Here is a 15,865-nt window from a genome sequence, read left to right as displayed (position 1 = left end):
CTTAACTTCCTGAGTGAGTCATGGATGGGTCTGTCTTGCTGAGTTTTGTTTTTCTATGGGAGTTTATTTTTGTTGGACTATTTGAATTGTTTCTTTAAATGTTACTCAATTTTAATCAATGGGATGTTCAGTGCTGAATGTTCACCATTACAACTCTTCAGATACTGAAGCAGTCCATCTCCAAATGCAGCGAGACCTGGACATTATCCAGGATTGAGTTGACAATTGACAAGTAACAGTCGTGCCACACGAATGCCATGCAATGACCATCTCCAACAAGAGAGAATTTAACCATTGCCTCTTGACATTTAATGGCATTACCATCGCTGAATTCTCCATTATCAACATCCTTTTTGGGGGAGTGGTTACCATTGACCATATAAATACTGTGGCTGCAAGACCAGGTCACCACCTGACTCCTCAAAGCCTATCTGTTATCTGCAAGACAGATGTTTGGAATGTGATGTAATACACTCCACTGCTCAGAAAGGGTGCAGCTCCAGCAATGCTCAAAAAGCACCACACCATCCAGGACAAAGCTTACTTGATTGGCACCCCTTCTCCAACAAACATTCACTTCCTCTACCACTGACTTACAGGGTGGCAGTGTGTACCATCTACAAGATGCACTGTAGGAACTCACCAAAGCTCTTTCGGCAGCACCTTCCAAACCCATTACAGTTACCGTCTAGAAGGACAAGGGCAGCAGACACATAGGAACACCACCTGGAAGTTCCCCTCCAAGCCACTCACCACACTGACTTGAAATTATACCACTATTCCTTCACTGCCGCTGGGTCAAAATCGTGGAACTGTCTCCTTAACAGCACTGTGGCTGCACCTGCACCATATGGACTGCAGCGGTTCAAGAAAAAAGCTCATCACCACCTTCTCAAGGGCAGTTAGGCATGTGCAATAAATGCTGGCCTACCCAGTGATGCCCACATTCCATAAATGAATTAAAAAAATATAGAGCAAATTACCAGACTAGGACAATTGTGTTCATGGCAGGCACTAAAGATGGTGGAAATTCTTTTGCAAAGGTTTTTGCTGATCCATTACTGATCTGTCAAACAAGCAGTCTGGCATCCTAGAGACCGGTTTAAAAAAAGGTAACTGCAACCAGAAGTTAGTTTCACACTGAAATTACCTAGATTGGGTGCAGGAAGTACAAATTTGTAAAATCGTTGACGGCACATGACGTACTGCTTAACAAATTGAGCAGGATTTCAGGAAGACATGGACTGGTGAAATGAGCAGACACATGCCCAGATACAGTTTAATGTGGATACGTGTGAAGCAATACTGTATAGACAGTTTCTCCCAAAGAATCTAAACTAAAAATAAATGATTTGGGAGGGGGGTTGGGACAGGTGGCATTGTGGTACAAGAATAGAGCGATCTGGGGGGTGTTCACATTCACAAATCTTTGAAGGTGACGTGGCAGACTGAGGCAATTAAGAAAACCAATGACTATTTACTTGACTTTGTAATAGGGCATTGAATACTAAAGTAATAAGTCATGCTAAACCTAAATCTTCCCCTACCACCATAGATTTCCAGACCTTCTCCAGGCTAGCAGTAAGCTGAGAGAATGACTGACACCAGGGAGGCATACTGCAAACTCTATCATCTAAGCTTACACACCGTTGCAATGTCAGATGTGCATGCATGACTCGGGTTGTCTCTACTCAGCTTTGTGCATCTCTCTCCAAATTTTCTTTCTGGCTCATTTTAATTTAGGTTTAATTCTGCTGCAGTACTGAGATCAACTTGGTGAAAATCACTGATTCCTCTTGAACAAATGGTTGATCACTCTTTTGCATTTGACAAGACTAATGACCTCGCCCTTCTCTAGCTCATCTGCAGAAAACAGCCTCCCAATTAGCTTCACTCCTATTAGTCATGCCATTGACATCTGCCTCACAACTCAAGCCCCCGACTTTAACACCTTGGACCGGACCCTAAACGAGGACTTGTCAAAACTTGAAGAACGCAAAACTTGAAGCCGACTCGAGCCAAACCCTGCAAAAAAATGTCCAACTCATTTCTTACAATGCAAAAGCAAGTAAAGAGTTTAACATCCAAATGAATGGCTACAAATTAAAGCACCTCCCAACACACCTCTGAGTGACCTAAGATAGGACACTGACATTCTGGGAACATCTAAAAACAACTGCAACCAAGGTCAAGTCCAGAAAAAACTTAGCCACACTAGCTGGCTCAACGTGGGGTGCAGCTACCACCAGCTCCCGAACCACAGCACTTGCGCATTCATACTCCGTAACAGAATACTGCACGTGCACACATGCCCTGGAAAGAGTGGTCCACCCTGAACAGGTTCAGGACTGGCCACGGCCTCTGCTTGGCCAACCTCCACAGATGGGGCATTAATGCCCTATATGCCTGTGGGAGAGTGCAAACTGCACCACATTACAGAAGAATATCCAATCCACGATTCAGCAGAGGCCTATCCACACTCAACACAGCAGGACCGGAAGAAACTGCTTGGCTTAGGGACTTTGTTTGCATTTGCTAAATAAAGTCATGAGCAATGATTTCTCCTACCCTATCCCCATTTAAAAAAAAGTTTACATGCTATCTTTTATGTACTTGTGCTTGAGGTGTCAAGAGACAATTTCCAGATGTAAAGAACACTATGTTGTAACACTTGGTCAGATTCATTGACGCCAAATGTTGGATGATTGCAATTTCTTTCCTGTTCAATACTGGGGGGGCGGGGGGGGAACTCCATTCTTATTTCCACGACCAGAATTTGCTCCTTCTGTTCCCTATCAACACCACAAACTCTGAGCAAAGCTTCAATATCTGAACACTCAAATTCTCCAATTTTATGCTAATACAAAAGCAAAATACTGCAGATCCTGGAATTCTAGAAAATGCTAGAAATACTCGGGCAAATCTGGTAGCATCCGTGGGAAGAGAAACCGGGTTCACGTTTCGGATGTGTGACTTTTTATCAGGGCTACAATAAGAACACATTAATTGAAAGTATTTTTGTCTATCTAACCTTCAGGCCAGAAATGCTCGCACATCTGAGGTGGTGGCAGTCAAGAAGATGTCCTATAGTGGTAAACAAATAACAGAGGTAAGGAATATTTTAATTTAACATTTTTAAGAAAAACATTTTTATTGTGTTAAGAGATTTTTGAAGGAAGTAGTATGTTGCTATGCAGTAACCAGCGACAATAAATATGTTTAATATTTCTCAGTGAAGTTTATAAAAATCCATTTTATAATTTACCTAACCTGGATTATTTGCAGAAATGGCAGGACATTATCAAAGAAGTAAAATTTCTCCGCCAGCTCAAACATCCGAATACTATAGAATACAAAGGTTGTTACCTAAAGGAACACACTGCCTGGGTAAGTTGGCAATGCTTCCAAATTTCATCTAACCATATTGTATAATTAGTAAACCAAAGGGATATAATGGGTAAATAAAATATAAGAAATGTTTTAGAATTGGAAACTGATGTGCAGCAGTGTCCCATGTCCATTGGTGAAAATCGCCAGTCAACTGCTTTATTGCAACCAACTAAACATTCAAATGCTACATGAAGCCATTCAACTGTAAAATGCAAATCATTTTGAATGCAGAGTGGGCACCAAATTTTACTGGAGCTAATTATATTTTTGGGCTAAATTTTGAAGGCTTTTTTAAAAAGAAAAATACTGCAAATGTTGGAAACCCAAAATGAAAAGTTTAAAAATGCACGATATGTTCAGGTCAGGCAGCATCTGGAGCGAGAGAAAAGGTTAAAATTTGTGGTTGATATTTTGTCAGAACTGGAAGAAGTTGGAGATGTAAGAGTTGAGCAAAAGTAAAGAAATGTGGAAACTTGAGGAGAAAAGGATTAAAGGAATAACGGTGCAGAGTGAAATGGAGTAATAATGGGTTAAGTAAAGCAACATAAATTGGTTTAGAGGAGCTATAAATAGCAATAGCACAATGATTTTGGAAAAATAGGAGCAGTAATTATGATTTGAATCAAATATGCTTTCAAATAATGGGTTCCGAAGGTTGCAAAGTTCCTAATAGATACAGTGCTGATCCTCAATCTTTGGTTGAGCTTAACTAAAACAAAGCAGGCTGAAGTCCATGAGAGTGGTACAGTGAACTAAAATGGCAAGTGACCAGAAGCTTAGGTTCACACTTCAGATGTGTTCAACAAAGTGATGCACCCAATCTGCATAAAGTCTCTGCCAATGTAGAGGAGGCTGCATCAGATATAGTATACAAAGTTGAAAGAAGCATAGATAATTTGGATGGAGTTTGTGGGACTGAATGGTCGGGATGGAGGAGTGAAAAGACAGGTTTTGTATCTCCTGCGCTTGCACAAGTAGGTGCTGGGGGAATGGAGGTGGATTTTGGGGACGCTGGAAGAGTAGACCAGGATGGAGGGAGGGGTCAGTTCCTTTTGAATACTAAAAGAAGTGGGGGATATACATATTTGGATGTACTCCTTTTGAATACCAAAGAGGAGGGTGGGGTGGCTTATAGCAGATGTGGATCGACAGCAAATCCAGAAATGGATATAGATCTAGAAGTGGCAACCAATACAATTGTAAATGTACCAGAGGTGAGTAAGGGGACTTGAATAGAAGTGGAATGATGTCCCAAGGAATAAAATACATAGCTAGGATTCATACAGGTTCCCATTGCAGCATCTCCTATTTGGACGATGTGCATGGAACCAAATGAGAAGTTCTTTAATATAAGAGCAAGTTTAAGCAGGCAGAGGAGAGTTAGTGGAACGAGTTGAGCCCCTGTTCAAGGAAGGGGTGAATGCTTGTAGACTATTCTGGTGGGAGCTGGAGATGTCAAGGGACTGGGTGCTTATGAAAAAAAAAGAGGTGTTAGGGTCAGAAAAATGGAAGCGCAGAAGGGCATCAAAAAGGACTGAGCGAGGGGAGCAAAAGTTAGTTGAGGTAGGAAAAAGTAAATTCCATGGAGCAAGAATAGGTTGAAACAATGTGCTACGTTGGCAGTCTTGTTGGATCTTGAGACAAAGGTAACTATAAACTTGGACGTTGTGTGGGGTGACAGTTCTCCAGAGGAGATGAGGGCAGTACGAGTCTGGGAAACAATTGAGGTTCGAGGTATGGTAAATCTTTTTATGAAATTTTTTCTTCTTCTATTCGAGTACTTCCACCATCTGCTTCCACCACCCACTCAGACCACAACTGTGTAAATTAAAATAATGTCACCTCTGGTTCTGTTATCAATCAACTTAAATCTGTCTCATCTGGTTACTGATCCTTCAGTTAGAACAGTTTCTCCTCGTCACTCTTAATCAAAATTATTATGATGATGTACATCAATCAAATCTCTTGATATCTTCTCTTAGAAGAACAACCTCAGCTTCTTTGTGCTCTCCACCTAACTGGAATCACTCCTCTCCACTCCTATTCCAATAAATCGGCTCTTCACCTTGTCCAAGATCTTGACATCCACCCTGAAGTGTGCCTAGAATTGCATCACAATACTCCAGGTTGTTGTCTAGGTTTCCTACCACTGGCCTTTTGCTGGCTGGCAGATATATCTGACTTTTTTTTTAAACAAGGATGTAACATTTGCAACCCTCTTGTCCTGTGGCACCACCCCTATATCCAAGGAGGAGTGGAAGATTGTGTCCAGTGTCTCTACCATTCACATCTTTATTCCTCTCTGGAACCTTGGATGTATCCCAACTAGACAAGATAGTTGACTTTTCAACAATTTGGGTGCATCCTCATTATTTTTATCCTGATTATCTTTATTCTGAATAAAACATTTATCTATCTAGTTAAATACTGGAGGTCCCTGAATACAAATAAAATTCCATTATCTCAACTCATTACAAAATTCATGGAAATTATTTGCTACTTTCTTGGCCAGGGTCCCAGGTTCGATTCCCGGCTTGGGTCATTGTCTGTGCGGAGTTTGCACCTTCTCCCCATGTCTGCGTGGGTTTCCTTCCGAGTGCTCTGGTTTCCTCCCACAAGTCCCGAAAACACCACAAGTGCTGTTAGGTGAATTGGGCATTCTGAATTCTCCCTCTGTGTACCCAAACAGGTTGGCGACTAGGAGATTTTCACAATAACTTCATTACAGTGTTAATGTAAGCCTACTTGTGACAATAAAGATTATTACAAAAAATAAATCGGATTTAATAATTTTAGTTAGAAGTTAAACATGTATTGGAGATTTATAGGCTGGCCCTCCAATAGGCCTATAAAGACGATGCTGGAGTTGGTTCCTGTTTCAGTAATGGACATATTTTCCCCTTTCATGTAGCTGCACATTTGAAGCGCAAATTCAAATTCCGCTTCTGAATTCATAACTAGAGTCCATTTGGTCTTCAGCTGGAGCAATGTACTCAGCTCTGTTTTAGAGATTCTAATTAATAGCACTCAACAAGGAGTAGTTAAGGCAAATAGCATAGATGCATAAGGGAAAGTTAGATGAGAACATGAGGGAGAAAACAATAGAAGGATATACTGATGAGGTTTGGGGGAAGGTCATTTAGAGCATAAACACTGGCGTGGACCATTGATTCGAATGGTCTCTTTTGGTGCTGAACAGTGGGTGCAACTCTTAAAATTTTGTTTTTAAAAAAATGTATCTAATTCCTTTTTGAATCTAAATTTTGCCGTAATACATGCAATGTCATACATGCTCCTTAATTAAGATTGTCATCTAATTTCAGATGGTTATGGAATACTGCCTAGGGTCAACTTCTGATTTATTGGAAGGTGAGTTTCTTTCATGGTATTAAACTGAAGATTGTGTAAGTGTTTGGCCTCAAATATAAATTCATGTATTCAAATGTAGTACATCGCTATTGTCCAGTTCAGTTGTATTTCAACTTTTATGTAGGCATATACATTTTTTTACAGGACCCTAAAGATTTGCCTGCAACAAATAATAAGGGTGTGAATCAAAGTTTTCCATTTGACCATAAGACATAGGAGCGGAAGTAAGGCCATTCGGCCCATCGAGTCCACTCCACCATTCAATCATGGCTGATTTCAACTCCATTTACCCGCTCTCTCTCCATAGCCCTTAATTCCTCGAGAAATCAAGAATTTATCAACTTCTGTCTTAAAGACACTCAACGTCCCGGCCTCCACCGCCCTCTGTGGCAATGAATTCCGCAGACCCACCACTCTCTGGCTGAAGAAATTTCTCCTCATCTCTGTTCTAAAGTGACTCCCTTTTATTCTAAGGCTGTGCCCCCGGGTCCTAGTCTCCCCTGCTAATGGAAACAACTTCCCTACATCCACCCTATCTAAGCCATTCATTATCTTGTAAGTTTCTATTAGATCTCCCCTCAGCCTCCTAAACTCCAATGAATATAATCCCAGGATCCTCAGACGTTCATCGTATGTTAGGCTTACCATTCCTGGGATCATCCGTGTGAATCTCCGCTGGACCCGCTCCAGTGTCAGTATGTCCTTCCTGAGGTGTGGGGCCCAAAATTGCTCACTGTATTCTAAATGGGGCCTAACTAATGCTTTATAAAGCTTCATAAGTACATCCCTGCTTTTATATTCTAAGCCTCTTGAGATGAATGACAACATTGCATTTGCTTTCTTAATTACGGACTCAACCTGCAAGTTTACCTTTAGAGAATCCTGGACTAGGACTCCCAAGTCCCTTTGCACTTCAGCATTATGAATTTTGTCACCGTTTAGAAAATAGTCCATGCCTCTATTCTTTTTTCCAAAGTGCAAGACCTCGCACTTGCCCATGTTGAATTTCATCACCCATTTCTTGGACCACTCTCTTAAACTGTCTAAATCTTTCTGCAGCCTCCCCACCTCCTCCATACTACCTGCCCCTCCACCTATCTTTGTACCATCGGCAAACTTAGCCAGAATGCCCTCAGTCCCGTCATCTAGATCGTCAATATATAAAGAGAACAGCTGTGGTCCCAACACTGAACCCTGCGGGACACCACTCGTCACTGGTTGCCATTCCGAAAAAGAACCTTTTCGTCGATGTATGGGTTTGTCTAATCTCTCATGAGCCACCTATAAGAGAAATATTCAATTTCCAAACTAGTGGGTTAGTTTATGTAATTTGTTCATATAGCAGATAGCCTTTACAATTGGCCATTGTGCTCTTGGATTAAGAAAAGAGAATCAGTCTGTATTCTGCTGCTTTTGAACAATCACCTGGAAGTGGATGTCTGAAACTAAGTGGGTTCAGGAATAGACTTGGTTCTGATATCTTCAACAATCTCATAGCACACCAAAATTAATGTAGACCCTCCTGTGTAAAGGACAACTGTTTGAGTGAAGGGACTAAGGATGACCAGAAATCAAAGAAATATGTGCTTTTCAGAAAGGAAGAAAATTGAAGGAATTAATCATGCATTTTCCTCTTGTGCCTTTTGAAAAATCCTTTCGATTTGAAGGGCAGCTGTAGCTAAGTGATGGCACTCGCTTCTGATTCAGAAGGTGGTGGCTTAAACTCCCCTTTCAGGGGCTTGGCCTTGAAATCTGTCCTGTGTGGTGGATATAAATGATCTGACTACCTTATTTTGAAGTTCAACCATGGAGCCCTCCCATTATGTTTACCGTAATGTTTATCTCATTGTGAAGAAAGAATGGGAAAACACGAGCACCCCTGTAATATGTGTGTTTTAAATTTAAACTGCTTTTTCAAACTCAACTTGGTTAAAATTTGAAAACCCAGATTGCTGCCCTTGGACTTCTTGCTAAGATTTCTTTCTGGAAGAGTGTAGAGTCCTCTACAGAGTCTTTGGGACCAGTGTGAGCAGGACAAGCAACAGCATGTCCCTTCAACCAATAAGAATAAGGAACCTTATTGAGTCACACAACACAAATCAAAGTTACTAAATTTAGTTCAGTGTAAAATCATTTGCATAAATGAGGGACAGAAAGATGAGATTAAGAGATAATGGGGTAAATCTGGTCCCGCTGCCACTGGAATCATTGTGGGTAGGACTGGCAATTTTGTGGAGCATTGAAAGAACCATTGAATTATGGTTTGGCTGGGTGGTGTTACACATTGAATTATGTTTACATGTGTATTTGTATCTTTTGTTGTTATAAAACCATAAATGCCTCAATAAAATGTTTGTTAAAAAAAGAAAGACCCATTGACTTTGGAATTTCTATCCTGGGGTGGGGGCCCCCGGAAAATCCCGCTTGTTGGAACAAAAAAAGGATTTTAAAATGATTTTCAATTTTTAGTCTTTTAAACTCTGCACCCCTAGCCATAATTAAAATCTGAAAGTATGAGTCTCCATGTAATTTTCAGTCCCAGGAGGTTATAATTAAGACTCTTCACACCATTACAAAATCATTTATCCTTGAATGGACATGTCATAACATTTCTTAGAATGTTTATTGGATGTCTAGTGAGTAGACAATCACAACCGTTGCATGCTTGAATGCTGAATCTCTCAGTGAGCTACCATTGTATCGAAGCTTGTGGAGGAACAAGGCAAATTGGACAGCAACATCCTGCTTTCCACATTTCAATTGCATGGCACAAGTTGCTGTCTGATTTGCTTTTGAATACGATGAGCACTGAATACGACTTTGCTGTCGCCACAAAATCTGTCATTTTAACTTTGTACTTGTGGACTGTGTAATGGAAATAATATATGAAGTAAACAAGCAAAATAATTTGAAAATCCATATAAGCCGTATGGAATATTCAGTTCTGTATGCCCTTACTTTGGAAGAAATATACGAAAGAGAAAATGCTGGAAAATATCCGCAGGTCTGGCAGCATCTGTAGGGAGAGAAAAGAGCTAAAGTTTCGAGTCCGATGACTCTTTGTCAAAGCTAACAGACAGAGAAAGTGGAAGGTAGAATAAACTGCTGCACAAGACCATACATGCAGGATCCGTTGAAATACTTGAGAGAGTAGACTTGGAAAAGTTTTAAAGGATATGGAGAAAGGATGGAAAATTGGAATTAAAAGCATTCAAAGCTATCATTATTGAAGCAGTTGCAGACTGAATTGCCTCCTCTTGTTTCTGTATAATGTTTGTAATTTTCATCCACCTCGTATATTAAAACTTCCTGTTTCTTTGGAAGCCTTTGCAGCAACCAAGTGGGCAGTTGGAGCAGAGCTTGTCTGTGCAATAGGTTTTCGGAAAGCAGACAAGTGGGTTCTATAGATTGCTTTATATATGTTTTGAAACTTCTTTCTCATCAACTTATAAGTGACTGCCTCCCCTGCTGTGGCTAAGATGAACATGTGGCAATTAATCTGTATTTTGCTACATGGTGCAACATATTAGTGCACATACGTAAATGTTTCTGGAAAAATGCTTTGGATCTGCTTTCAGTTCCATGATATATGCTGTTCCTGACCAAAAAGTTCTTGATGTTGACATTCATTATCTGAAGTCTTTTCTATTTCATGGCAGTTGCTTCACCATGAGGTAAAGCTTCACTGGAAGAAAAACATTTAAGATAAATTTAAATTAGTTTATTAAATTCGGAAACAAAGGGTCGATGGCTACCCTTGCAATTTGAAAGTTGTTTCAAGTGGCTTTCCACAGGGCTCGGTGTTGGGACCCTTACTGTTTGTGTAATATATTAAAGAATTTGATGTGAAAGTGGGGAGCATGTTTGGGAAATTTACAGACGACTCAAAGATTGGCCAAGTCTGGACAGTGTAGAGGATAGCTACATTCTCCAAAACTATATACCATAGATTGGTGGAGTGGGCGATTAAAGTAGGAAATGGAATTTAACATAAATGTGTGAGGTCATGCACTGAGGAAGGTCAAACAGTTATCGGAAGTGCACAATAAATGGGAATATACTAAAGGAAGGTAGATGAAGTGAGAGATCTGGCGTACAAGTACACGGGTTACCTAAAGGCAGCAGTTCAAGTAGATAAGTTTGTTAAGAAAGTATATGGAATGCTCTCCTTCATTGGCAGACGTGTAGAATATAAAAGTAAGGATATAATGGCGGAATTGTATAAAAAGCTAGTGAGGCCACAACTGGAATATAGTGCAGTTCTGGTCGCCACATTACAGGAAGGATGTTATTCCTCTGGAGAGAGTGCAGAGGAGGTTTACAAGAACGTTGCCAGGGCAAGAAAAGTGTAGCTACGAGTAGAGATTGGATAAGTTGGGATTATTTTCCTTGGAACAAAGAAGACTGAGGGGTGACTTATTTGAGGTGTACAAAATTATGAGGGGAAGAGATAGGATGGATAGGATAAAATTGTTTTCCTTGGTGGAGAATTCTAAAACCAGGGGACATAGATGCAAGATAAGTGGCAGAAGGTGCAGAGGGAACATGGGGAAGAACCTTTTTACACAGAGGGAGTGGGAGTCTGGAATTTACTGCCTGAGTTGGTGGTGGAGGCAGAGGCCCTAAACTCTATTTGAAAAGTATCTCGATCTGCACTTTTAAGTGCTCTAAGCTGCATGGGTGCAGGAAGGTGGTATTAGAATGGGCACCTGGGTTGACCTGAGGCTGGCATGGACAATATGGGCCGAAACGCCTCCTTCTGTGCTGTAACTTTTCTATGATTCTATGAAATTTAAAAGTTATTCTTGAGAGATGCTTATGTGTCTATGTTGCAACTCCTCCCCTGCATAGAAGCAAATTTACAAGTTTGTTTCAGTTGCTTAGTGTTACAATATTGTATTGTCTATTTAATGCTACTTTTTAATAATTGAATTTTGTGACAAGTTTTATTTCCAGGATTTTGATACATGCAAGGAAAGTGTGGTGCATATGTCTAGAAATTCTGATTTTTCCAAACTTTATTTCCTCTTCATAGTTCACAAGAAACCACTTCAGGAAGTGGAAATTGCTGCCATTACCCATGGTGCCTTGCAGGGGCTGGCCTACCTGCATTCTCATAATTTGATTCACAGGTGAGATTATACAACTAGAAACTAAATTAATTTTGCTTGATTGTCTTTTTAAAAGAGAGCTCTGAAATTCCTTGTCTATTATGGTACATGGGAAAACTGTTTGACCTGTCACAACTTGAGCTGTTACTGTTACATTAATTCCTACATCATGGCAATGCGTTAAGTTTTGAATGACTCCAGCACCTTTGGTATTTATCTGTAATTTATTCCAAACATTTGTCACAGTGAAGCTTTCTCTGAAATCTCTTATTTACGTCACTAATTTACATTCATATCTTTGAACCCTATTTGCTTGGTTTATTTTGAAGTAATTTATATTTGCAGTATCATTCTATGTACCAGACATTTAAATTAGGTGCCTTTTAACTTGTTGCCACTTAGATCTAAAAGCACAGGCTTCTTGACCATTACTTGTAGGTCAATCCCATTGCATTTATCAAGCTGCTTCCTGTCTTCTAATGCACAAACCTATTTCTTGTGATATGACAAAAAACTGTGGAGAGCACTCTTTATCAGACGAGACTAGATTTAGACTTGATTGGGAAAAGTGAGAAGATAGTGCTGTGATTTATCATTCCAGAAAGATAGTGCTGTGATTTATCATTCCAGAAATTCACACCAATTTTCAAGAATAAATGAATTTCAGGAAATAACGTAAATACCTCTTTGTGACTGGTTGTTGCAGTTCTGTCTCTTATTGACTTATAAATAAGATTTCACTCAAATTTGCAATGTAAATCAAACTTGGCCTAGAGGCAAAGATTTTGGTTAGATTTCCTACTGCTACTGAGACCTACTGACCAGTTTGATCCCTGGTCTGTGTTCAATTAGCTGATCTCTGGAATGAATATGAAGACGACAAATAGCTTCTTTTCTGATGATTATCCAGTGACCCTGGAAAGTGTATACATGTATGTTGGTAACTTAAGGTTTGGCTTGAGTTCATGCCCCAGAATGATCAGCTGGAACTCGCTATTTATTTATAGGGAACAATTAATTGCCAAGCTTTGGTTTGAATTCAAGCCAAGCAAGTTGACTCTGGTCAAGGCATTGCCATGCGGAATGAACCCAACCTTCTGTTAGTTGAAAAAGGTGCAATGCATGAGCATGTTATTTTTGTTTGCAAAGGACAGGATCCCATGTGTGAATATATCCCACATTTTATCAGTATCAGCTTGGAGCACAAAATCAATGAGATTTGTCGCAGACGTAGAACTATCTTAAAATGTGATGCTTCAAAACTGAATCCACAAACTAGGAAAAGTACAATTGCACCTTGAGTGATCTTAAGTTCTATTTACTTAACAATTGGCTTTTTATGGAACTTCGCCTTACTGGAGTAGTATTTATTGCATGCATAAGATGCCTTCCATATAAAACAACCCGTCAATTAATTTCACTGTGATTTTCATTGGAACACTGGGTGTGATATGACAAAGAGATTTCCGAGAAAGCTTCACTGGGATAAAAGGAACTTCCAACATAGAAGGCAGAACGTCCAATCTCCTGAATGGCTTTACAAATCATACTACTTCTTAAAAATAGACAAACTGAAGCTGTGAATTACAGCTTGAAGGGCTACTGAACTATTGTCTTAATCATTGTTTCCTCAACAGCAGTTAAAAGCTCTTGCCTTATAGTGGAAATGCCCAGGTTGTGGCCTGAGAGTTGGCGTGCGATTTCCAGGACCATACAGTTTGACTTTGAATTCAAGCAACTTGGTTGTATATGTGCTTGTATGTTTTTATTTGCCAGTTTGCTTATTAATGGGACAGCTAGTTTGGAAACAATAACAACTTTAATTTCTATAGCATTTTTTAACGTACTAAAACATTCTGCTATACAGCCTTATCAGACAAAACTTGTCGCAAGTCACTAAAGTGGGCATTCGAAAGGAGAACAAGTAGGTTTTAAGGCAGTGTTTTTCAAACTTTTTTTTCTGGGGACCCATTTTTACCAACCAGCCGACTGTCGCGACCCACGCACGCCACCAAAACTTTGTGACCCACCATTTTCGCTTACTTTTAATGCGACAGGTGAGCCTGCTTGGTCCTCACGATATCACTTGTTTTGCCATTCAATGTTACATTTCTGTATGGATTGTTCATCAGAGGTCCTGGAGCTCACACCAGCACTGCTCTGTCCTGTTGTAGACCCTCCTGAACAGCTCATGCCACCATTGCTTTGTCCTGCTGTGGATTCTCCTGAGCCACTCATTCCAGCAGATTTAGTTCTGAGATCTTGGCCTGGTTGTGTCTCTGGCCTTCTCACTATACAAAACGAACCATTTAAAATGTTTCAGTCCTGTTGCTCGTTTGCTGCTGATAAAATGGAGGAATCTCAATCGCGCCCAGAGCACGTGACATCCTTGTTCGAGGCGTGTGATCTGCTCTCTGCCTCATTTCAGACAGGAAGACTGATTGAATTAGAGAGAAAAAAAAAATCTTCCCCTGAGTCATGACGCTGATATCAGGAGGAGGCGGTACTTCTCGCTGGGCTCCGGGCATGTGAACTGATGTGCAGGCTTGCATGTGCAACGCGTCCGCATTTTTAAAGCCGGTCGCAGCCGTCATTTTTAAAGCCGCTCCTTGCCGACATTTTTAAAATACGGCTGCTGCGGCCGTTGCATGTTAATTCTCACGATCGGGAACGCTGCAATGGATGGCTCTACTACCCTCCTGACACCCAGCTGCGGGTCATGACCCCGACTTTGAAAATTACTTGTTTTAAGGAATACCTTAAAGGAAGGAAGATTTGTTAGCACAAACTATCTAAAATATGTGGACATTAGTGATGAAGTTAATTAATAGGGGGAATCAGGGGTTATGGGGAGCAGCCAGGTGAAACGTATCAGTCATGATTGAATGGCAGAACAGACTCGATGGGTCGAATGGCCTAATTCTCCATTACGTCTTATGGCCCAAGTTGCATTCCATGTAGACTATGAAGAAAAAAAATGATATTTGCTATGTTCCAGTTTTTTCCACACCGTTTATAAGATGTGGATTCACCCTCCTTCCACATGACGGTACAACCCAAATTTTGCTGGCCCCGTACCCTTCCTTTTTTCCCCCTCACTTTTGTGCCTTCTATCTCTTTTTTGGGAAGTCTTTATCTGTCTCATCCTGGCATTTAGCTCAAATTTATCACATTTGGTTTTTAAAAAAATAATGAAGATAAAAATGAGAGTTTAAGTTAAAGGAATTAGATATCCAATGTGCTGGGAAAAATCCCATAGTACAATATACATTTGATTTATTCAGCCACTCTACATGAGGGGTTTCAATAATACCCTGTTGCATATTTTCCAACAGCTTTAATGGTGCATGAAATCTGGTGGTATAATTGCACTAAGGATTTAGTTAAATTCTGGATTCTTCTCACCACCACTTTGTATTATCAAAATCAGAAATTCTTTCAGGAAAATAATTAAAACCATTTCCAGCATTTCTATTTCTGCTGCCATTGTTGAAACAGGGCAAGGCATGACCATGTTCATCTCCGTATAAAATTTTCTATAAATGTTACAGTCTCCACCCTGTACTTTCTCTCCTCCGTTTTATTCCCTGAGTTTGTTGAAGGTACTCATTCATGGCGAAAGTGTGGTACTTTGGGTAATAGTTCTGGTACCTTGCCCCAGTACCATTCATAATGTGTTATATGGACAATGAGTATGAGCAAACTGTTCCATCATAAATGTTTTGCAGTTGGACCCAACCATTTGATATTTCCATCAAGAATTAACAAAGAGCAGGAGTGTTTTTTTTAACCCACTTACCCGTTCCCTATCTAGTCTAATGATCACTGTAGCTGAGATATTAGCAATCAGAAGTAGGAACCCTGAGAACTGTAAACAAAAATTATACAGTGGAAAATTTGTTTTACTTGGGTGAGTTTGAGAGAGAAATTGGAGTTTGAAGCTCTTGTTTAATGCCCGGCTTCCTCAGAGGGTGATAATTTTGAATAGGCAGCCC

The 15,865-nt window shown here is 40.2% G+C and overlaps 1 protein-coding gene across 6 annotated transcripts in view; it reads left to right on the top strand.

The window, feature by feature from the left end:
* taok3a (TAO kinase 3a) overlaps positions 1-15,865 on the top strand; it is a 176,873-nt gene that overhangs the window by 69,066 nt on the left and 91,942 nt on the right. For all 6 annotated transcript variants that reach the window (XM_072496958.1, XM_072496968.1, XM_072496920.1 and 3 more), the window contains 4 exons: positions 3,038-3,109; positions 3,286-3,387; positions 6,714-6,759; positions 11,795-11,891. In XM_072496958.1, coding sequence (XP_072353059.1) covers positions 3,038-3,109; positions 3,286-3,387; positions 6,714-6,759; positions 11,795-11,891 — 317 coding nt within the window. The remainder of the gene's footprint in view (positions 1-3,037; positions 3,110-3,285; positions 3,388-6,713; positions 6,760-11,794; positions 11,892-15,865) is intronic.

This window comes from Scyliorhinus torazame, chromosome 1, assembly GCF_047496885.1.
Source record: "Scyliorhinus torazame isolate Kashiwa2021f chromosome 1, sScyTor2.1, whole genome shotgun sequence".
NCBI classification, from domain to species: domain Eukaryota; kingdom Metazoa; phylum Chordata; class Chondrichthyes; order Carcharhiniformes; family Scyliorhinidae; genus Scyliorhinus; species Scyliorhinus torazame.
Note: the sequence above shows the minus strand (reverse complement) of the source record. Positions and strands in the feature narration are given on the sequence as shown.